The following is a 23,770-nucleotide window of genomic DNA, read 5'->3' on the forward strand; positions in this document are numbered from 1 at the left end:
GGCTCTAGGTGAGTGATCACACCATCGTGATTATCCGCGTCATGAAGATCTATTTTGTACAGTTCTTCTGTCTATTCTTGCCACCTCTTCTTAATATCTTCTGCTTCTGTTAGGTACATACCATTTCTGTCCTTTATCGAGCCTTCATCTTTGCATGAAATGTTCCAGTGGTATCTCTAATTTTCTTGAAGAGATCTCTACTCTTTCCCATTCTGTTGTTTTCCTCTATTTCTTTGCACTGATTGCTGAAGAAGGCTTTCTTCTCTCTCCTTACTATTCTTTGGAACTCTGCATTCAGATACTTATATCTTTCCTTTTCTCCTTTGCTTTTCACTTCTCTTCTTTTCACAGCTATTTGTAAGGCCTCCCCAGACAGCCATTTTGCTTTTTTGCATTTCTTTTCCATGGGGATGGTCTTGATCTCTGTCTCCTGTACAATGTCATGAACCTCATTCCATAGTTCATCAGGCACTCTATCTATCAGATCTAGGCCCTGAAATCTATTTCTCACTTCCACTGTATAATCATAAGGGATTTGATTTAGATCATCATTATATATAGTATAACTTTTTTATAGTTCTTCTGTGTATTCTTGCCACCTCTTCTTAATATCTTCTGCTTCTCTTAGGTCCATACTGTTTCTCTCCTTCATTGAGCTCATCTTTCATGAAATATTCCCTTGGTATTTCTAATTTTCTTTAAGAGATCTCTAGTATTTCCCATTTTATTGTTTTCCTCTATTTCTTTGCACTGATCAGTGAGGAAGGCTTTCTTTTCTCTCCTTGCTATTCTTTGGAATTCTGCATTCAGATGGGTGCATCTTTCCTTTTCTCCTTTGCCTTTTGCTTCTCTTTTCACAGCTATTTGTAAGACCTCCTCAGACAGCCATTTTGCCTTTTTCCATTTCTTCTTCTTGCGGATGGTTCTGATCACTGCCTCCTGTACAATGTTATGAACCTCCGTCCATAGTTCTTCAGGCACTCTGTCTATCAGATCTAATCCCTTGAATCCATTTGTCACTTCTACTGTATACTCGTAAGTGATTTGATTTAGGTCTTACCTAAATTCTTCAATTTAAGCCTGACTTCTGCAATAAGGAGTTCATGATCTGAGCCACAGGATAGGTAAAGCTAAAATTTCACTAACTCTGTCAGTGCTAAAATTTGCGTCTTTTTAGTTCTCATATTACAACAATGATTACTATAGTCACACAGCTAGGTGCCCTCTAGGAATAAATTATGTCACAGAATAGGAAAGAAGTCAGGAGTTCTTTTGTACTTTATCATGCATTTAACTCCTTGGAGAGTACAGAAAATATGTGTTTTGAACATTTCTAATTTATTAGTACTTTAAAAATCTGATTTAATCAGGCCTTCAGAAAAAACCACATAAATCAATGTTGTTGTTTAGTCGCTCAATCATGTTTGATTTTTTAGTGACCCAAGAACTGTAGCCCACAAGACTTCATGGGATTTCCCAGGCAAAAATACTGGCATGGGTTGCCCTTTCCTCCTCCAGGGGAATCTTCCTGACCCAGGGGTCAAACCCAAGTCTCCTTCATGGCAGACAGATTCTTTTCTTTACCACTGAGCCACTAGGGAAGCCCTATGTAATAGCAATTAGCTACTTTTAAACTGAATCATAACTCCAAAAGACATGTGTTATTAAAATAGATTCCAGGTCATCAGTGATATACCTCCACTCTCATAAAAGTAAACACTAAAAGAAAAAAATAAAGAGAAAAATGGACAAAACAAAGCTTTGTTATTTTATTATTCTAATTTAATTTCCAGGTAAAATGCCCTTTTGTTATACTTCAAGATTTAAAATCTAGCCAATTTCCAAATTTATAAAATTATTTTTATTTTAGGAAGCAATAATTTGCCAAAGAGATTAATGTGTTTATTGCTACTTAGGGGCTTCAAAGAGTCTTATTTTTGATTTGTAACAAAAACTTCTCTATCCTTCTGGATAATGGCTTGGGATTCTGCATTTTTATATGGCCTGGATTCTGTATTTTTATATTATAGCAAGATTTTTGACTTGCATATGCTTTGATAGCCATATTAGAACATTTTGTGCATCCAGTCTCTTTCCTGTTCCTTAATTTGGCACTTGTTCTATAAAACAATTTTGAAAATGCAAATTACTTTACATTAAAAATATAAATTCTTATGGCATATTTTATAGAGTCTTAATGCACTGACTCTAAAGCTATAATTTATTATTACATTTTAATTTATCTGATTTATGTGTGTGCCCTGAGTCAATATTCCAATTATTTGCAAACTCAATTAAGCTTTGTCTTGATAAATTTTTACTTTTTGACAAATTATGCTATACTTGTGCAGAAAACTACATTCCTAGTATACTGTTCATTCATATGATATATTTGCAAAATGGAAATTCATCCATTTTCCAAAAAGACTGAGATATTGTCAGTCCAGGAGGTATACTGGGAAGTGAGATCTTTCCAAGTTTGTACTTGAAAAAAATGTCAGTTTTCTAAAGTGCTCAACTTTTAATTATTTTGAATATGACATGGTAAGTCATATATTTATTCCAGGACATTACAACTTCATCAAGTTTGAATACACTTTCACTCAGTGATAACAATATTTCATATATTTTATAGAGATGATTTTATTTAAAGTGTATCTTTGTACAACTGATGAAGACAATTATGTTGAATAGTTTGTTATTTGAACTGAACATGGAGGAAATGTTCTGTGAGAAACATTTGGAGAAATCTTGGAGAATTGCTTTGAAAGGAATGGCACCAGTACTAAATTAATTCACACACAAATCCCCCCTTTTCACATTGGTTCATGCAGAATGAAGACACAGTCATGAGATTTCATGTATCCTGAGATTTCATGTATCCTTAACACTTATTTTCTTGACTCTAAAAAGATAACAAATTGCAAGTTGTGTTCATGTCTGACACTATATTTAGATCTTAAATTATGTCTTATTTGTCATTTAGTTAAAATTCAAAAGAAGAAAATGGGTGTGTCATAAGGAAGGACTCTTCCACCAAACCTCCAGTGCAGACTAGGACCGTACAGTCAGTGACTGTGTCTAACATTTATTGTATGACACATTTCTAAGAGAAGGCAACGCAGCACAGCAAAGAGCAAAAGCGGCTGCTTTCTGCTTCATCCTGAGCAACAGGAATGGGAAAAGTACTCACGTTCTACAAAGTAAGAGCTGGCATCAATCTTCCAGATGATCTGGCCCCGATGAGAGCCATTGACTCCACGGTTCTTATAGTCCAGGAAGTTTTCCGACAAGACCTCATCTATATTCCCAGGAAAGGGAGAAAGCAGAGTAGAGAAACATGTTAGCTAACAAAGTTTTTATAAAAAAATAAAAGAACAAAAGATATTAAGGCCACCTCCAGCTCAACAGAAGAAAAAGCACCTGGAGTTACAGAAACAGAGAGTAAGAGGTGTTCTCAGGTGCCATCTGGATCAGCACCTTCTTAATCCAGAAATCTCCTTCCTACCCCTCAGCACTCCCAGCAAGTGATCATCTGTGCTCTTGCTCAGTCGCTGAGTCATGTCCAATTCTTTGAGACCGCATGGACTATAGCCCACCAGCCTCCTGTGTCCACAGAATTTTCCAGGTAAGTGGAAAATACTGAAGTGGGTTGCCATTTCCTACTCCAGGGGATCTTTGTGACCCAAGGATCGAATCCGTGTCTCTGACATTGGCAGGCAGGTTCTTTGTCACATCTGGCTGGTTCTTGAACGCTCTAGAAACAGAGAAATCATTGCTTCTCTGGCAGTTCATTTCCCTTTTGAATAGCTCTTCCATGTGTACAATCTCAGTGCAAAAATCTTCCTCCTAATGCTTTCATTAACTGGCCCCTATCTGGGTCTGAGAATGAGGCATGAAGAAGACATCTGAGCACACTTTTTATCTGGGGCCCAGTTCCCATGGGCTCAACCTTTTATCATCTCTTCTCCAATCTGGATACCCATCATCATCCAATATTTGGGACCAATCCAAGAATTTATCCATCCATCCATCCATCCATCCTTCATGCACTCAGGTATTCATCTGTTCGTTCAACAGATACTTGTTGAGATCCACCCATCTGCCATGCTGGGAAAGTGCAGGGGCCATGGTGTTGAGCAAAACCTTTCTGAACTAAAACTTGCAAACGATTGAAGACACAGATTTTACACTGAGCAAAGAAATAAATGCATTATTACAACTTGCAACAGGGGAGGGGAAGGAAAAGAACAGAGTGCTCTGACAAGAAGCTACAGGAAGGGAGGGCAACAGGAGGCTGAAGGAGAGATGAGGGATGAGAAAGAGTCACCAGGGTAGAGAAGGAAGATGGAGTAAGGTCTCCATGTTGGTGTCCAAGCCTGGAGCAGGGCAGAGTCTGCTCGTGAAAGCACTGAGAGGAGCTGAGGGTGTGTGTGTGTGTGTGGGGGGGGGGCTGTGCTCTTTTTTCCTCCTGCCCTTCCTCTGATGTCATATTGTAACCCACCAATGTCTTTCTTAAAGCTGGTGTCCAGAGAGCAAGGCAGCATCCTTGGAGAGGACAGATCCATAAAGACGTAACCAACTGCTTCTTCCTTGGTTCCAGACATTATGTTCTCAGCACAAAAGCAGTGATATGAATTTTACCTTAATCTTCTATGGGGCCCTTGCAGTTTCCACTTTACCAGAAAATAACCATCTAAGCTAAATAGATCTGAAGCTGTGAGAAATCCATGTTTTGAGACTCCAAATCCATCACAGTGGCTGGGGAAACAACGAGAACTCGGGGGCTTCTGATAGCAGACCCAGAGCTCAGATTCTGCAGCGAGGGGCTAGGTCATGGTGGCCCTTTTGGCAACTGAGGTTCACTCTGTGCATCTGGCCAGAATGGGGAAACAGGGATGAAGTGAAAAGAGAGAGAACTTGTGGCTAAGGGACCCAGCTCCAAGGACTTATGTGTCATTTACCAATAGTGCATTTCTATAGCTGCAGGTCCTCATCTACAAGGGGGCAGGTGATAACCGGGGCCTCGCTGGGGAGGATTACATGAGATCATCAGTAAACATGCTTGTGACCTGCTAAGTCGACTGCACACTTTCAGCTGCCTCTTCCTTGGCAAAGACAATCAGAAAGAGCAGCATCATCTCTGCCTCATTAATATCAGGAACTGTTTGTATCTCTTGGAAAATCACTTGTTTGCAAAATTTGTCTGTCTTTGTAATCACAGTGTATGCTCACAGCCCTGTTTGGGTTACTAAGATGATTGCATAATATGTCTTTTATAGTAATTGTCTCATTTCAGCAAAAAAAAAAAAAAAAAAAAAAAGGCATAATATTTCCCTAGTTCCCTGGGTCTTCAGTACCTGGGCAGAATTTGCCTCATTATGGCAATTCTCCAAGGAGAGGTATTTTCCTGAATTTATCCACTCTGATCACCAGAATAGTCACTTTAATAGTCATGGTCAGGTATTCACATAGAATAACACCTAGAAAGGGAGTATTCCTTCACGCACTAGGTAAATGTGTATTGAGTATTTGCTCCACTTACCATGCTACACCCTGGGGATATACTGCTGAACAAGACAGAGCCTATGTTCTCAGGAAGTTCCTAACAGATTTGAGGAATTTTTTTTTTCAAGAACACAGGCAATTTCTTTAGAAGGCCGTGGGTATAAGAATGGGCTAAATATCGAACCACAAGGGAACAAATGATAAAAGGATGGGGGTGAGTAGGTGGGAAAATCAGAAAAGGCTGCAGAGAATAACACACATTTTAAAGAGACAAAGATACATTCCATTGTACAGGTTAAACACATATTAAGGGATTGCCAGTTGATCCTGATGAGCATCCCATTCCCTTACAGTAACTGTAACACTTCACAGCAAGTATTACACAAGAGAACAGAATAGTCTGTATCCTTGCCCTGACCATCTGTGCTGAATGGTCAGCTCCCTTCCCCGAGGTATGTACTGCCAACTGTTAGAAGTTACTAGTCTTTGCTTGGGAATCCAGGTGTACTGTCAGGATCAGATGCAGGAAAACAGAATCAGACCAGATATTTTATGCAGTAAGGGATTTAATGCAGAGAATTAGGTATTAGAAAGATGGACCCAAGGCACAGCCGCAGCAACTGCCTCTCCACCTGCAATGAGAGTGACCATCCAGTGGCAAGCTGAGTAGGTTATTGCCACTAATACATGGCTGCCTGCTGACACCCAGGAAGTGAGTGTGGGGATGCTAGGGCACTGTGACAGAAAAGCTTAATTTCTCAGAGCCATGCTTGTGGCAGCCACAGACTTAACATCAGGAGAAACCACCCAGCTCACTTTTGCCTTCCCAAAGATGCCCAGGTGCATCTAAATGAAGGGAGAAATTTGCACCTGGAAAATGGTTGCACAGGAGTCTGGGGAATGTAACTGTTAGGGACCAGAGTCTACACTAGAGGAAGGCACTGGAGAAGAGAAGAGGACTGGGATGGTGGAGCCCAAGCCATGCCTTCCACCACACTGAGGAATGGCAGGCCCCCTTGGTTTCCTGCAACCAACCCAGGTTCTTTCTCTGCATCCTTCGTTGAGGTGCAAGTCTTTGTGGAAGTGTTTATTTGATTACTGGGATATCTACAGCCACCTTGAGGCAAGTATTTAGACCATTACTAGCTACATGAGCTTCAGTTCAGTTCAGTCGCTCAGTCGTGTCCAACTTTTTGCGACCCCATGAATCTCAGCACTCCAGGCCTCCCTGTCCATCACCAACACCCGGAGTTCACTCAAGCTCATGTCCATCAAGTCGGTGATGCCATCCAGCCATCTCATCCTCTGTCGTCCCCTTCTCCTCTTGCCCCCAATCCATCCCAGCATCTGGGTCTTTTCCAATGAGTCAACTCTTTACATGAGGTGGCCAAAGTATTGGAGTTTCAGCTTCAGCATCAGTCCTTCCAATGGACACCCAGGACTGATCTCCTTTAGGATGGACTGGTTGGATCTCCTTGCAGTCCAAGGGACTCTCAGGAGTCTTCTCCAACACCACAGTTCAAAAGCATCAATTCTTCGATGCTCAGCTTTCTTCACAGTTCAACTTTCACATCCATACATGACCACTGAAAAACCATAGCCTTAACTAGATGGACCTTTGTTGGCAAAGTAATGTCTCTGCTTTTGAATATGCTATCTAGGTAGGCCATAACTTTCCTTCCAAGGAGTAAGCATCTTTTAATTTCATGGCTGAAATCACCATCTGCAGTAATTTTGGAACCCCCAAAAATAACGTCTGACACTGTTTCCACTGTTTCCCCATCTACTTCCCATGAAGTGATAGGACCAGATGCCATGATCTTCGTTTTCTGAATGTTGAGCTTTAAGCCAACTTTTTCACTCTCCTCTTTCACTTTCATCAAGAGGCTCTTCAACTCCTCTTCACTTTCTGTCATAAGGGTGGTATCATCTGCATACCTGAAGTTATAGATATTTCTCCTGGCAATCTTGATTCCAACTTGTGCTTCTTCCAGCCCTGCGTTTCTCATGATGTACTCTGCATATAAGTTAAATAAGCAGGGTGACAATATACAGCCTTGATGTATTCCTTTTCCTACTTGGAACCAGTCTGTTGTTCCATGTCCAGTTCTAACTGTTGCTTCCTGACCTGCATATAGATTTCTCAGGAGGCAGGTCATGTGGTCTGGTGTTCCCATCTCTTTCAGAATTTTCCACAGTTTAGAAAACCGCTAGACCATTCAGGTATGACCTAAATCAAATCCCTTATGATTATACAGTGGAAGTGAGAAATAGATTTAAGGGGCTAGATCCGATAGAGTGCCTGATGAACTATGGACGGAGGTTCATGACATTGTACAGGAGACAAGGATCATGACCATATCCATGCAAGAGAAATGCAAAAAAGCAAAATGGCTGTCTGGGGAGGCCTTACAAATAGCTGTGAAGAGAAGCAAAAAGCAAAGGAGAAAAGGAAAGATATAAGCATCTGAATGCAGAGTTCCAAAGAATAGCAAGGAGAGATAAGAAAGTCTTCCTCAGCAATCAATGCAAAGAAATAGAGGAAAACAACAGAATGGGAAAGACTAGAGATCTCTTCAAGAAAATTAGAGATACCAAGGGGACATTTCATGCAAAGATGGGCTTGATAAAGAAATGGTATGGACCTAACAGAAGCAGAAGATATTAAGAAGAGGTGGCAAGAATACACAGGAGAACTCTACAAAAAAGATCTTCATGACCCAGATAATCATGATGGTGTGATCACTCACCTAGAGCCAGACATCCTGGAATGTGAAGTTAAGTGGGCCTTAGAAAGCATCACTATGAACAAAGCTAGTGGAGGTGATGGAATTCCAGTAGAGCTATTTCAAATCCTGGAAGATGATGCTGTGAAAGTGCTGCACTCAATATGCCAGCACATTTGGAAAACTCAGCAGTGGCCACAGGACTGGAAAAGGTCAGTGTTCATTCCAATCCCAAAGAAAGGCAATGCCAAAGAATGCTCAAACTACCGCACAATCGCACTCATCTCACACGCTAGCAAAGCAATGCTCAAAATTCTCCAAGCCAGGCTTCAGCAATATGTGAACCATGAACTTCCAGATGTTCAAGCTGGTTAGAAAAGGCAGAGAAACCAGAGATCAAATTTCCAACATCCACTGGATCATCGAAAAAGCAAGAGAGTTCCAGGAAAACATCTATTTCTGCTTTATTGACTATGCCAAAGCCTTTGACTTTGTGGATCACGTGAGCTTAGGCATTATATTTAATCCCTCTGTGTCCTTGCTTCCTCACTATAAAAGGGAGATAATATTAATTCCAACCTCAAAATCCGTTGTGAGGAATAAATGAGCTAACAGAGGTAATGGTCTAAGAACAGTGTCAGGCATCTACCAAGCAGCTTTTTGTATTTATAGTCTGGGCTAAAAATAAAGCCCTTTATGGCAAAGTTCCATGATACTTAATGGGCAAAACCATTAATAATAATCTGAAACATTAGCTTAGGCTAGTACTATTAAAAATTTTCTCATCACTCATTTTGTACAAAACATATAGAGGTATATCAGGTTTCTCAAAGAAAAAGACTGCATTTGCTAGTTGATATTTATTTCTTCTAGTATGAAGCATCATACCTCCTGCTCCACAATTTATTACAGAAAAAAAAAACCCTTGCAATTTATTAAAATTTTCAATCAGAAAGTTCCAGTGAAGCTCACAGAAATAAGGCTTGGGGCTGGTGCATGGGGATGATCCAGAGAGATGATATGGGGTGGGAGGTGGGAGCGGGGTTCAGGATTGGGAACTCTTGTACACCTGTGGCTGATTCATGTCAATGTATGGCAAAACCAATACAGTACTGCAAAGCAAAATAAAGTAAAAATAAAAATTAAAAAAAAAGAAACAAGGACTGCATTTCTCTTCAAAATGCTTTGTCTTCCAAATGAAAACTGTAGCTATGCTCCCAACATTCTAATCTATAAAAGAAGAGTATATTATTGCTGTTGAGAACAGAATGGGCAAGTGAGCACAGAATAAAGGGAAGTTGATCCACTACCTAAGTCTACCAGAAAAAATACAGAGTAGCTTCCATTTCCCCGAAGAACTCACGCCTTCTGGTAACCAACCTTGGAAAGGTCTCCAAGGTCCTCCCACTATCACTAGACTATGGGTTTACTAAATAGTTGGCCAGGAGATCTGGGGAGACTCTAGTTGCCTTCCACACTACTAAGCGAAGATTGTAGTTCTCTCGTTCTCTTGTTCCAGGAAGGGAATCTGGGGATAAAGGATGGGGGAGGCCCTAAAAATAAATGCCACTCTTTTTTTCTATAGCTTTTCCCTCAGATTGTTTCTTTAAAACAGTATTCTAACTGGTTGTACCAAAATTGGGAAACATAGCTTCAACTCCTTTTTTTTTTTTTTTTGGCTGTGCCTTTGGTATGTGGAATCTTAGTTCCTCAACCATGGATTGAACCCATGCTCCCTGCATTGGAAGCACAGAGTCTTGACCAAAGAAGTCCCCCCTTTAGCTCTTCTATATTCTAATAGATTGCCTGCTATAAAAAAAACTTAAAATATAAAGAATATAGAAAGAAAAACTTAAGAAATAAAACTCTATAAAAGAAAAAGTGCTTCAAGAGCTGATGTCCATAGGAAGCATTCCAGGAGTTTCTGTGTGCAGACGTCTAGTCAAAAAGACAATTTTGGCTTTCATCTTAAAACTTTACATTTTAAGGCTCAGCACATTAAATTTTTCTTAAGGGCAAGGACTGGGTTTCCGTACTTATTCTATAGCTTCCTATAACTGCTATTGTTTGGTTTTCCACAGTGGAATATCTCACAGACAAACATTGAAAACAAGAAAGGGTTTCTTACTCAAGAAATATAAAAAATGTTGCTGCTGCTGCTGCTGCTAAGTCGCTTCAGTCGTGTCTGACTCTGTATGACCCCACAGACGGCAGCCCACCAGGCTCCCCCGTCCCTGGGATTCTCCAGGCAAGAACACTGGAGTGGGTTGCCATTTCCTTCTCCAATGCATGAAAGTGCAAAGTGAAAGTGAATTTGCTCAGTCGTGCCCGACTCTTCGTGACCCCATGGACTGCAGCCCACCAGGCTCCTCCGTCCATGGGATTTTCCAGGCAAGAGTACTGGAGTGGGGTGCCATGTCCTTCTCCAATGCATGAAAGTGCAAAGTGAAAGTGAAGCCGCTCAGTCGTGCCCAACTCTTCATGACCCCATGGGCCGCAGACCCCCAGGCTCCTCCTATCTGTGGGATTTTCCAGGCAAGAGTACTGGGGTCACCATAAGAGCACTAAAAATACATAACTTCAAAATCAGCAGATCTAATGGGAAGAAGAATCAAAGAAACAGAAAATACAATAAAGTACCTAAAGAAAGATGGCAAAAATAAGTCCGAATAGAACAGTAAGTGTAATAAATGTAAATATGCTATTCTAGCAACTTAAAGGTCAAGAGACCTTGAGTTCAGAATAAAAAAGCACACAGAAAGAGCTACACTTAAAAAAAAGATAAAGATTGCAAATAAAGAAAAGCAAAAGACAGATCAAAGAAATATGAAGCAGAAGAAAACTGAGAGACTAGCAGCCTTAAATAGTTAAAAAAAAATAAAAAGCAAAATTCAAGACAAGGAATAGCACAGTGGACAGAGACAGATCTGTAACAATAACCTATAAGCAATTGTAGAGGAAATAGATGTAAACATCATGAAAATCCATGCACTTAGTAATCAGCATTAAATCTGCAAAGTATAAAACTTACAGAAGCAAAGGCAGAGACACAGGAGTCAAAATTCAAATGAAAAATTTTTGTTACCAATATTGACATACTCCACTCAAAATATGGAAGAGAGAAAATAAAATACACAATAGGTAACTGAATTTATGTGCATGTGTGCTTACTTGCTCAGTTGTGTCTGACTTTTTGCGACCTTGTTGACTGTAGCACACCCAGCTCCTCTGTCCATGGAATTTTCCAGGCAACTATACTAGAGCAAGTTGCCATTTCCTACTCTAGGGGATCTTCCTAATCCAGGAGTCAAGCCCACGTCTCTTGCGTCTCCTGCATTAGCAGGTGTTTTCTTCACCAGCATGCTACCTGGGAAGCCCAGCCGAATTCATGTAACTGAAGTTGAATATACACATGCACACATGGGAGAGAGGAAGAATCCTTGCTTGGTGAGGTACCCTATGAACTGAAACATGTATGTAGAAGTATTGTGTCCTTGTTTTACGGTATTTATAAACATTGAGCATGGATAGGTCACAGAAGCAGCCCTCAAAAATTAGAAAAAAAATCAGTTAGATCCAGGCCATAATCTCTAACCTCTCACAGATAAAGCAACCAAAAGGTATGGAAGAGAATATATGTCCTCAGGCACCAGTCTATGGAGATGCTTCAAACATGCCACTTTAGGACATTTTTAATCTTAATTGCACTCTGAGTTCAGTCAGTTCAGTTCAGTCACTCAGTCATGTCTGACTCTTTGCGACACCATAGACTACATGCAGCAAGCCAGGCTTTCCTGTCTATCACCAACTCCTGGAGTTTGCTTAAACTCATGTCCATCGAGTTGGTGATGCCATCCAACCATCTCATCCTCTGTCGTCCCCTTCTCCTGCCTTCAATCTGAGTTATCATCTCTTAATTTGTTGAAATGTAAATGCATGAATATACTTTAGTTTCATCATGATTTAAAGTATTGAGCAGATTCTAGCATGGTATAAGGATAGCATGGTATATAACATGATATAATAATGATGTGATTTATTAAAATGCTAAGTTAATAAGATCACTCAGTCGTGTCCAACTCTTTGCGACCCCATGGACTGTAGTCTACCAGGCTCTTCTGTCCACAAAATTCTCCAGGCGAGAATACTGGAGTGGATAGCCATTCCCTTCTCTGGGGGACCTTCCGAACTCAGGGATCAAACCCAGGTTTCCTGCACTGCAGGCAGATTCTTTACCATCTGAGCCACCAGGGAAGCCTCAAGTTAATAAGAAGGTTAGTTTTGCAAATTATAAACATATTATGCCTACTTTACCTATTCAATTATATTTTCATAATGGTAATTGCATACTTATTTCATATTTCAGCAGTTTTAATAAGGGTTCCTTCCAACAGAGTCAAAGGAATGGCTGTTTTTAGAAATTGATCATCCTAAAGAGGGTTTTAAGATATTCAACTTTTTAACATATTGGGATGTAAAATGAAGAGGTGGAAAATACTTGAACTGATCCACTCTAATTAACTTAGCATTCTAATGGTTAGAGGTTTTAACAGTATCCTTCAGTTGATGTATCCTAATCCAAATATATACTACTGTTTTCTCAGTGGGAGGAAGCCACGGGCATTGCTCAATCTTTAACCCTAAGTATAGGACTCACAAACAATTAGCTTTCACTTGTCAAAGTTATTACTGAATGAATGATTGTGAAACTATTTCCTGGGAATAGTGATGAAAACTGTATCTGCTTCTATGACCAAATCATAAGCTTCTACCCATTTAATGACAATGAAAGTCTCTTTCCAGGTTCCTCTGGGTTTGCTAAGACATTTTTACTTTCTATAATGTACAACTGAAACAATTGAGCACGTGTTTAACAACCATGGCTAGGCTCAACGAATCCTGGGAATTAGAATAATTTGCCATGATGCATCCAGAGACTAGAGCTACCTGACAAGTTAAATCAAGATGCAATTTAATGATCAACAGGCAGTAAGTGCACAATATCTCATCAATTCCATTCAATGGTCCTGAGAACAAAGTGATGTTTTTTCTCCATAGCCAGGTCAAGATGACATTGAAACTCCATATCTTTCCCCGTTCTGTGTCATAGGGGAGAGAATCCTTCATTACACTCTTGAGTTCAGGAACTACCCCATAAATGAGGGCAACCAAATGTGATTTCATGGTGAAAGTAAGAGTAATGCTTCTATTATTGTGCTATGGTTGGCCTCCTGGCTAAAGACAGCATTGATGACTTGGTGACAGCATCAGTGAGCAGGGCCACATGTCCCCTTCCAAATCCAGACGTCTCACTTACTTTGGCAGAAGTAAAGTCACGTTTGTCTGGAGAGCTCTGGAGGTCAGAGTCGAGAGCATCACAAACCTGGCCTCACAGGGACAGTTAGATTACCCACTGATGTGGAATGGCCGTAAGTGCAGTTACCCCCAAATGTCCCAAGATGTCTCCATGGTCAGCGCGGGGTCTGTCGCCAGGGTAGGCAGCTGCGTGGCCTTGGGAACCACTAACTTGGCATTTCTTCAATTGTGGAATGACAGATTAGATGAAATCACTTGATCTCTATGATTTGCTCTTTGGCAAGGCACCGTGAATCTGGCAGATGAGTTACTAAGGACTCACAAATAATGAACTTTAAAGATTCACAGATAATTTTGGACGTGGAAGTTGTTTTTGAAATGCTATGCCACTGAAAGTGTTGGCATTTTGCATTAAATCGCTTCACAGTTATATATGTGTTCTACTGTGGGAAGAACAAACTGTCAAACTGAGATTCTCAAGAGGATGCGCTGTGTTTACTTTTGTCTCAGTCGAAATGTCATGTTAACACCAGATTCTGTTCATTCATGGAGTTGCAGGACACTCAATACTGCTGACTCTCCCTTCCTCAAACACCCCCTCTCTCATCTTCTATGATGTGGTTGCCAAGTCCTTGTCCTACCTCTCTATCGAACCTCCACCTTCTTTTTGAGTTCCTCCTCTGCCTCTCTCTCTTTCTGATAGGGACCTTCTGGTGCTTTATTTCTACATACAGTCCCTGAGTGAATTCTTCCACTCTCAGGGACAACTACCCCAGGTCTACACCTCAGCCTTGATCTAGGGCTGAGCTCCAGATTCTTTCATCTCTTCCCATGGATGAAGGCTTCCACCTCTCTTCTGCCATGCTCCTACTCCAATTATTCCTTGACTTGAGAAATAAATGCCATTGACATCACTGCAGGAAGGTACAGCTGTAAAGAGCTGATTCAAAACCAGATCTGGGTTCATCCACCTTATTAGGACAGACTCGAATGTGTTCTTTTTTATAGCTGAGTAATATTCCATTGGATATCTGTACCACAATTTCTGTATCCATTCATCTGTCAGTGGCTATCTAGGTTGCTTCCATGCCTGAGCTATTATAAGTAGTGCTGTAGTGAACATTGGGGTACATGTGTCTCTTTCAATTATGGATTTCTCAGGGTATATATCCAGCAGTGGGATTGTTGGGTCATATAATAGTTCTAGGGCTTCTCAGATGGTGCTAGGGGTAAAGGGCCCACTTGCCAATGCAGGAGATGTAAGAGATGTGGGTTTGATCCCTGGGACAGGAAGATTTCCGCAGGGCATGGCAACCTGCTCAGTATTCTTGCCTGGAGAACAGACAGAGGAGCCTGGTGGGCTACAGTTCATAGGGTTGCAAAGAATTGGACATGACTGAAGGGACTTAGCATGCACGTATGCATGGTAGTTCTATTTCTCGTTTTTTAAGAAATCTCCATACTGTTCTCCATAGTGACTATATCAACTTATAAACAGGGGGCTCAATCCAGTGTTTTGTGACAACCTAGAGGGGTGGGATCGGAGAAGGCAATGGCACCCCACTCCAGTACTCTTGCCTGGAAGGTCCCATGGACAGAGGAGCCTGGTAGGCTGCAGTCCATGGGGTCGCTGGGAGTCGGACACGACTGAGCGACTTCACTTTCACTTTTCACTTTCAGGCATTGGAGAAGGAAATGGCAACCCACTCCAGTGTTCTTGCCTGGAGAATCCCAGGGACGAGGGAGCGTGGTGGGCTGCCGTCTATGGGGTCGCACAGAGTCGGACATGACTGAAGCGACTTAGCAGCAGCAGCAGCAGAGGGGTGGGATAGGGTGGGAGATGGGAGGCGGTTCAGGAGGGATGGGACATATGTATACCTGTGGCTGATCTGTGTTCATGTGTGGCAGAGGTCAACACAATATTGTAAAGTAATTGTCTTCCAATAACTGGATTTTGTTCTAATACTTCTCAATACTGTACAATTATAAACTTTGATAATTATTACTCAAGAGGGCTTCCCTCATAGCACAGTTGGTAAAGAATCTGCCTACAATGCAGGAGACCCAGCTTCGATTCCTAGGTCAGGAAGATCCCCTGGAGAAGGGAATGGCAACCCACTCCAGTATTCTTGCCTGGAAAATCCCATGGACAGAGGAGCCTGGAAAGCCCTAGCCCATGAAGTTGCAAGTGTCAGACATGACTTAGCGACTAAACCAGTTACTCAAGAACAATAAAAAAGAAAAAGAAAAAAACAGATCTGGGGTCAACAATCTAATTGTCTAAGGTGTTAAACAAGTAACCATCATAATTAAAGTAGAGATGAGCAGAAAGGAGAATGTGGCAAAACTGAAGGGTGCAAGCTACTCTAAAAGGAAAGGTTAATCCTTTACTACAGCTCACTAGAGCCCCATGGAAACACTCGAAAGAAAAAAAAAGAAAGAAAAGATCATGACATCCAGTCCCATCACTTCTGGTCAAATAGATGGAGAAACAATGGAAACAGTGAAAGACTTTATTTTCTTGGGCTCCAAAATCACTGCAGATGGTGACTGCAGCCATGAAATTAAAAGACACGTGCTCCTTGGAAGAAAAGCTATGACTAACCTAGACAGCACATTAAAAAGCAGAGACATCACTTTGCCAACAAAAGTCCATATGCAGCAGCAACCTAGACAGCACATTAAAAAGCAGAGACATTACTTTGCCAACAAAGGTCCATATAGTCAAAGCTATGGTTTTTCTCGTAGGCAGGTATGGATTTGAGAGTTGGACCATAAAGAAAGCTGAGTGCTGAAGAACTCATGCTTTGAACTGTGGTGTTGGAGAAGACTCTTGAGAGTCCCTTGGAATGCAAGGAGATCCAACCAGTCAATCCTAAAGGAAATCAACCCTGAATATTCATTGGAAGGACTGAAGCTGAAGCTCCAGTACTTTGGCCACATGACATGAAGAACTGACTCATTGGAAAAGACCTTGACTCTGGGAAAGATTGAAGGCAGAAGGAGAAGGGGATGACAGAGGATGAGATGGTTGGATGGAATCACTGCCTCAATGGACATGAGTTTGAGCAAGCTCCAGGAGCTGGTGATGGACAGGGAAGCCTGGCATGCTGCAGTCCATGGGGTCACAAAGAGTCAGACATGACTGAGTGACTGAACTAAACTAAGTGTTGAAAACTAAGCTGAAATTACTCCACATATATGTGCATATCTTGGTTGCATATATTGTATTGCTCTGGACTTATAAACAAATGGATTTAAAAACAGGGCTTCCCTAGCGGCTCAGATGGTAAAGAATCTGCCTGCAATGCAAGAAACCTGGGTACCATCCCTGCATCAGGAAGATCCCCTGGAGAAGGAAATGGCTCTCTACTCTAGTATTCTTGCCTGGAGAATTCCATGGACAAAGGAGCCTGGCAGGTTACAGTCCATGGGGTCACAAAGAGTCAGACACGACTGAGAAAATGACACTTTCACTTTAAAATCAAGCTTTTCATATTCACTCACTCATAAGTAGAAGAGCAAATATATAGTTGCAATGATGATGACATTTGTGTCCAGCTACATCCTGCCCTGCTATCTCCCAATTCTCTGCCACTGAATATAAGTGGGAAGTGATGCCTTCATGTGCGGTCTTCTTGGCATATAACACATTCAGTTGTGAATCGTGCACTTTAATGAAATGATCCTGTTTACTGACACAGTAAAGCATCCTTTAAAGTGAAATATGCATTACATACTTGTTGAACGCCTGAACCACCGTGCTCTGACCATTACTTCTGCACTAAGCACTGCTCTACTCACCAATGAGGTACATGCCGATCCAGTCCCCAGCATCCACTTCCTCCTTGATGTCCCAGTGGATCACCAGGTCCTGCGAGTGCCCTATGGAGTAGTAGGAACTGCTGACCATGAGCGTGGAGCGGCTGTCCGAGGTGACCAGGTCAGTGTCGCTGGTGGAGCGGGGGATGGTGCCGGCACCATGGGGGCCAGTCCTGATGGCCACACTGTGGTACTGGCCTGGATTGTAGCTATGGCGGAGTGGCTCCTTGCACCGGCGTCGATTCTGGGAGTTTCTAGATGGAGATGCCATGGCGGCCAGGCCTAAGAACCTGTTCTGGTACAGATTCTGTGGGGGCAAACAGACAGTCAGCAGGGGCGGGAGATGCTGGCTCCATAGTCAGTCATCGTCTTAACAGGGAAGGGAGGCTGGGTTGGGGGATGCCAGCAGGGAGAGGGCAGCCCTTTTAGGAAGATTTGAAATAGAGCCAGAGCATTTTTTGGGGGGGCCAAAGTGGTAGCTCTGGGTTCAGGTGGGGAAGGCAAGAACGAAATACACACTCACCAAGGGGCCATGCCTTTCCTTGCTCTGCTGGGGTCTCCGCCTCCCTCAGGTCCCTCCAGCCTGCTTGGTATCAGAAGGCCAGGAATGTCTACAGAATGACCCTGCAGTGTGACTGCCCCCAAAGTGCCATCTCTTGAGTTCTCTGGCTAAATTCAATTGGATCCAATTTTACCTTTCTCTACAGTAAATGATGGTATTATCACGGCACATTTTAGTGATCTCTGTGGCATTTGAGACCCTACACACAACCCAGAATCAGAGGCTGTCTCTGCTGGGGGAGGCAGTCACTGTCTTTCATTTACAACCCTCATTCTACGGCAGGTCACTGTACCACCTGAAATGCCTATCAAGGATCTCAGATATCCTAGTAATCTTCAAACACTGCAGTTTTCACTAAAATCCAACCTCAGAAGACCATGTCTCCCTTAGAGCTAATACTGTAGAAAATATTGTATCTGATAAGGAAAAAAACGCATTTTTTTTTATTGTTTACAACTTGGAGCATTTCAAACTAGCTGAGCTGATACAGACCAGTAACATGATTGTTTTGCTGCAGATGGCTTCGAAAACAGGGGGAAGGGGCATTCTGTAGAATTGGAATGAAGGATTCTTTTTTGAAACAAGCAGGGGTGATTTTTATTTCATCAAAGTGTACTACAATTGGGATTTAAATGTACATTTTGGGGGTTCCTGCCTATAAAAGAACGTGCTGTTGTACAACTAATAGCGCTTTTGTTTTTAAGAAGAGAAGATTAAGGTCTTAAAATGTGTTACATCATGCAGTTTAGATCCCAGGACTGTAACTTATTATACACATCCATCAAATGCGAGTTATTGAGTTTCTGTTAACCAGCCAGGAGGACCAGACTCAGCACCAGTCTACTCTTGATGATATAAGTCTATTTAGCAGTAATTTGGGTCCATATTTTTTCCATCTTCAAAGATCAGGGCACTTGTAAAAAGTTTATTAACCTGATTAAGGACAGTGTTGGTATTTGGAATCTTGGGCCTTAATGGCCATATGTCAGGCCTATTTATTCATCATCTGAGTCTCTTGTTGGGACTTTTTCTAGCCCCACTGGTGGTAACCATGGAATTACTATTGGCAGAGAAGCCAGGCTTCAGAAAGCATCTTATCACACTATTGGTACCATATGTCTTTTTTGTTTTTTTCTTTCTAATGTTTGTCCCTGCAACAGTATGAAAATAGATGGACCACGGTGTTGCCTGGAAACCAGTCCACTTCTCAGGAACACAGGCACAGCCTTGAGCTCAGGAACAGCTCATGAACAGCCCACCTCACAGGCACCCTGGCTCTTCCAGACAGTTCCAGGAGGATCACCGGAACCTGATCATTGTACAGGGGACTTTGCTCAGAGACTTTTGTAAAGCCTCCAAAATAAGGAAGGTTGCTCTGGTGTGTAACCTTTCTTCAGTTTACATGTACTTTATGTGCACCAATAGAATCTTATAGTGTTATCATGGAGATTTAAACAAATTGAGAGAGCAGCACCGACATATTCACTGCCACGTGTAAAGTAGCTAGTGAGAAGCTGATGCGTAACAGAGGTAGCTCAGCTCGATGCTCTGTGATGACCTGGAGGCGGGGGATGGAGGGCTGGGAGGGAAGTCCAAGAGGAAGGGGATATATGTATACATACAGCTGGTTCACTCTGTTGTTCAGCAGGAACTAACAAAACATTGTAAAGTAATTACAGTCTAATTTAAAAAAAGACACACACACACAAAATGACTCAGTTCAGTTCAGTTCAGTCGCTCAGTTGTGTCTGACTCTTTGCGACCCCATGAATCGCAGCACTCCGGGCCTCCCTGTCCATCACCAACTCCCAGAGTTCACTCAGACTCACGTCCATCGAGTCCGTGATGCCATCCAGCCATCTCATCCTCTGTCGTCTCCTTCTCCTCCTGCCCCCAATCCCTCCCAGCATCAGAGTCTTTTCCAATGAGTCAACTCTTCGCATGAGGTGGCCAAAGTACTGGAGTTTCAGCTTTAGCATCATTCCTTCCAAAGAAATCCCAGGGCTGATCTCCTTCAGAATGGACTGGTTGGATCTCCTGGCAGTCCAAGGGACTCTCAAGAGTCTTCTCCAACACCACAGTTCAAAAGCATCAATTCTTCGGTGCTCAGCCTTCTTCACAGTCCAACTCTCACATCTATACATGACCACAGGAAAAACCATAGCCTTGACTAGATGGACCTTAGTTGGCAAAGTAATGTCTCTGCTTTTGAATATACTATCTAGGTTGGTCATAACTTTTCTTCCAAGGAGTAAGTGTCTTTTAGTTTCATGGCTGCAGTCACCATCTGCAGTGATTTCGGAACCCAAAAAAATAAAGTCTGACACTGTTTGCACTGTTTCCCCATCTATTTCCCATGAAGTGATGGGACCAGATGCCATGATCTTCGTTTTCTGAATGTTGAGATTTAAGCCAACTTTTTCATTCTCCATTTTCACTTTCATCAAGAGGCTTTTTAGTTCTTTTTCACTTTCTGCCCTAAGGGTGGTGTCATCTGCATATCTGAGGTTATTAGTATCTCTCCCGGCAATCTTGATTCCAGCTTGTGTTTCTTCCAGTCCAGCGTTTCTCATGATGTACTCTGCATATAAGTTAAATAAGCATGGTGACAATATACAGCTTTGATGTACTCCTTTTCCTATTTGGAACCAGTCTGTTGTTCCATGTCCAGTTCTAACTGTTGCTTCCTGACCTGCATACAGATTTCTCAAGAGGCAGGTCAGGTGGTCTGTATTCCCATCTCTTTCAGAATTTTCCACAGTTTCTTGTGATCCACACAGTCAAAGGCTTTGGCATAGTCAATAAAGCAGAAATAGATGACTTGGAATTAAATGAGATAATCAAGTATATAATTATGAGTCAGACCAAACAATGGGCAATTCTGGAGCATCACTTTCCAGGTTCCAAGCTGTGTATCCCTGGACAACTTACTTATCTCTCTAGTCCTCCGTTTCCTCATCTATAAATGGGTTGCGGTCAAAATTTAATGAGATAAATGCAAATAAAGCTCTTACTATAGTAAGTGCTCAATAAATAAGCATCTACTACTGAAACACTACCAGCATTGTTTTAGTAAGAAAGCACCACTGAAACGGAGGTCCCGGGTAGTCAGTGAGCCTCTCGTACTGGCCAAGGGTCCTCACACAGGTCCTCAGATCCTCACACTTAACATTCATTCAACAGCAGACCTTCAGCTCATTCCTAGTTATGACCTTCCAGGTTTCCTCTTAAAAAACTGACACCGCAAACACTGAACAGGCCAGCATGTTTGGAAAGGTGTCATATCTACCAGTCTTTGGATAGATCTTCCTTTTGCTTTGTGGGTAAAAATAAAAAAAGACAAAACAAACTTCCCTTTGTTTGTCATGTTACTGTTTGAATGGAATTTTTTTTTTGCATTCATGTTGAGGCTGAGAGATTTTTATCTATGTCCTGTCAGGGCTCAAGGAAGATTACAGAGTACTTTGCTTTCATTGAAGACTTCTGCTGTGGTATTTTTAATTAGAATTCCCTGGAAACCAGGCAAGTCTCCTGACACTGTCAAATTACACCAGTTTACACCATCCACATGGTGGGAACAAAAACACAGAAAGAAACGTTAGTCAAGGAAGATGTTTCTCATTAATTTACTAGATTGGAATTAATGGCATTTTCCTTGGATTAGAAGGACAACTTCGGCGCTGCTCTTTGAAGGCTGTACCCCCTCACCTCACCCCAGCTCTGTCCACATTCCCCTCACTCATGCTTGTAGGAAGGATTTATATTCTGCTTTGAGGTTATGCTCCAGCACTCTGCTGTAACCTCTCCTTACAGCCTTCCCCATTCCCAAGAGAGAGGGGCTTTCTACTCTGTGATCCCACAGGAATCTCATTTTCCCTGTAAGGATACTCACTGTGTTATCTCTAGTTGACCTGTGTGGTGCCCTAAGCTATGAAGTGCCTGAGGCCAGTGTTTACCGCTCTTTATATCTCCTGGAACTTGCATGACATCTGGCGCGCACACACACACACACACAAGGGCTAAAAACTTTAATAGAATTTATTTTACTCAATGAAGTCCCTTCTTATTCCATAAAGAGCTTAAAATGACTAATAATGTAAAATACAGAAAGATGTGATGTTAGTAGTAGATAGTGCGGAGAAGGAAAAATATAGAGACAAACAGTTATGTAGGAAGAAGGCTAATGTCAGACTCTATGCCATCATTTCCTAAACAGGTGTTTTGTTAAAGACTCACACAGCTGCTCTGGAATACAGCAGGTGGATGGCTGATTTCCAACATGTCATTTCTTTGTGGCCATGTCCCCCCAGGATTTTCATACGTGTTCTAGTTTAAACTATAGACACATCCGGCTAGAAGAAGCAGTTTAATCACTCTCTGCTCACATCTGAACTGTGGGAGAGAGATGAGCATCTGTCCCGTTTTAAATAGCCCTGGATAAAAGACCACTCTTTCCGTAACAGCAATTCCAATATTTATAACCTCACAATTCTTCCTCATCTCTAAGGTAAATCTTCCCCTTCTTTCTCTTAGTTCCTTCACTCAACAGATGCAGAGAGGTTAACCACATTACTAACTGTATCCCAGTTTTTTTCCCATTCCATCAAGTAATTCAAATGTCACTTATCTTCTCTTACATTCTTAATAGGCAGTAGACACCGATAAGGAAACCATAGAATATTAGTAACAATTTCAGTTACATTGCAGTTTTCTAATTATTGGTTCAGTAACATTGTAATTTTCTAATTATAGCCCTAGTTATGGGCTATGCTAAGCATATATTTTAATTGACCCTTGTAAAAGAGGTCCAATGAGTGAGCACTAAAAACAATCTGATCATATCATGTCCTGCTTCATAGGGAGTGCGATTCCATCTGTTGGCTTATTTCCCATTTGTCACAGAAGATCTAATAATGTTTACTTGTTTCACTTTCTGACTTAAATAATTCATCATTGTTGAAATGTTTTGCATTAAGCTGTATTCTTCAGTTATTATTTTTTTAAATCTTGGAATAGGCCATGTGTGTTTAATCTGCTTAGTATGCATTATAGAACAACAGCGGAAAAAAAAAAAAACAACCTTCCAGGAGGAGACAGAATCCTAGAAGCAAAAAACATCACTTCTAGGGAAGGAACAAGTTACTATGTACATCTTTTTTTTTTGGTTTTTTGAAGAACATAGGGAGACAAAAGATTTGGCTGTGTCAATTTCTAACTGACAGAGTCATTAATAGCTTTTCTGTTTTGGAATATAAAGCTATGAGTGAATGCTGTCTCAGAAACGAAAAGAAAGTGGACAAAAGACATCTAGAAGAGAGAAAGTGATTCTTAATATGCACCTCTACACTTAGAAATCAAAAACTGTGACTGAAAAACACAGGCCCTGAAGGAAACTTCATTAGAGCATACAAGTTGAGGTTATAGAAACTGGCATTATTTAGCAGGAAGAAAGAACATGAGAGTTTTTCGAGTTCATGAATAGATTTGATTTTGAGCAAGTAGATGCCTGAAGCTTTTTTATCCTATCCTCAGCTCTTGTTATGCCATCAGGCGGGTAATGGAACTCAAAAAAATTATATAATATTTCTTTCTGCAGTGGATTTGAGAAAATTTACAACAAAAGAAATGTAGATGGAAATAGGGAAATATAAGCCAGATAGAAATTGGGAAGTAACAATAAGAAAGGATAATAATATTAGGAGCATTTACTCTATGGTTGGAACTTGGCACATTATCTCATTAAAATCGTAGTAAGTATCACTCTTTCCATGTTGGTGAGAAATCCAGCTCAGATATTTAATAGTTAATAAACAATGTCAAAGTCGCACTTCTTGCA

At 41.4% G+C, this 23,770-nt stretch overlaps 1 protein-coding gene across 2 annotated transcripts in view; it reads right to left on the bottom strand.

Moving 5' to 3' along the window:
- HECW1 (HECT, C2 and WW domain containing E3 ubiquitin protein ligase 1) overlaps window positions 1–23,770 on the bottom strand; it is a 492,408-nt gene that overhangs the window by 245,320 nt on the left and 223,318 nt on the right. For both annotated transcript variants that reach the window (XM_042248727.2, XM_060415079.1), the window contains 2 exons: window positions 17,355–17,679; window positions 3,194–3,301 (listed from right to left, as the gene is read on the bottom strand). In XM_042248727.2, the coding sequence (XP_042104661.1) occupies window positions 3,194–3,301; window positions 17,355–17,679 (433 nt within the window). The remainder of the gene's footprint in view (window positions 1–3,193; window positions 3,302–17,354; window positions 17,680–23,770) is intronic.

This window comes from Ovis aries, chromosome 4 (assembly GCF_016772045.2).
Source record: "Ovis aries strain OAR_USU_Benz2616 breed Rambouillet chromosome 4, ARS-UI_Ramb_v3.0, whole genome shotgun sequence".
NCBI lineage: Eukaryota > Metazoa > Chordata > Mammalia > Artiodactyla > Bovidae > Ovis > Ovis aries.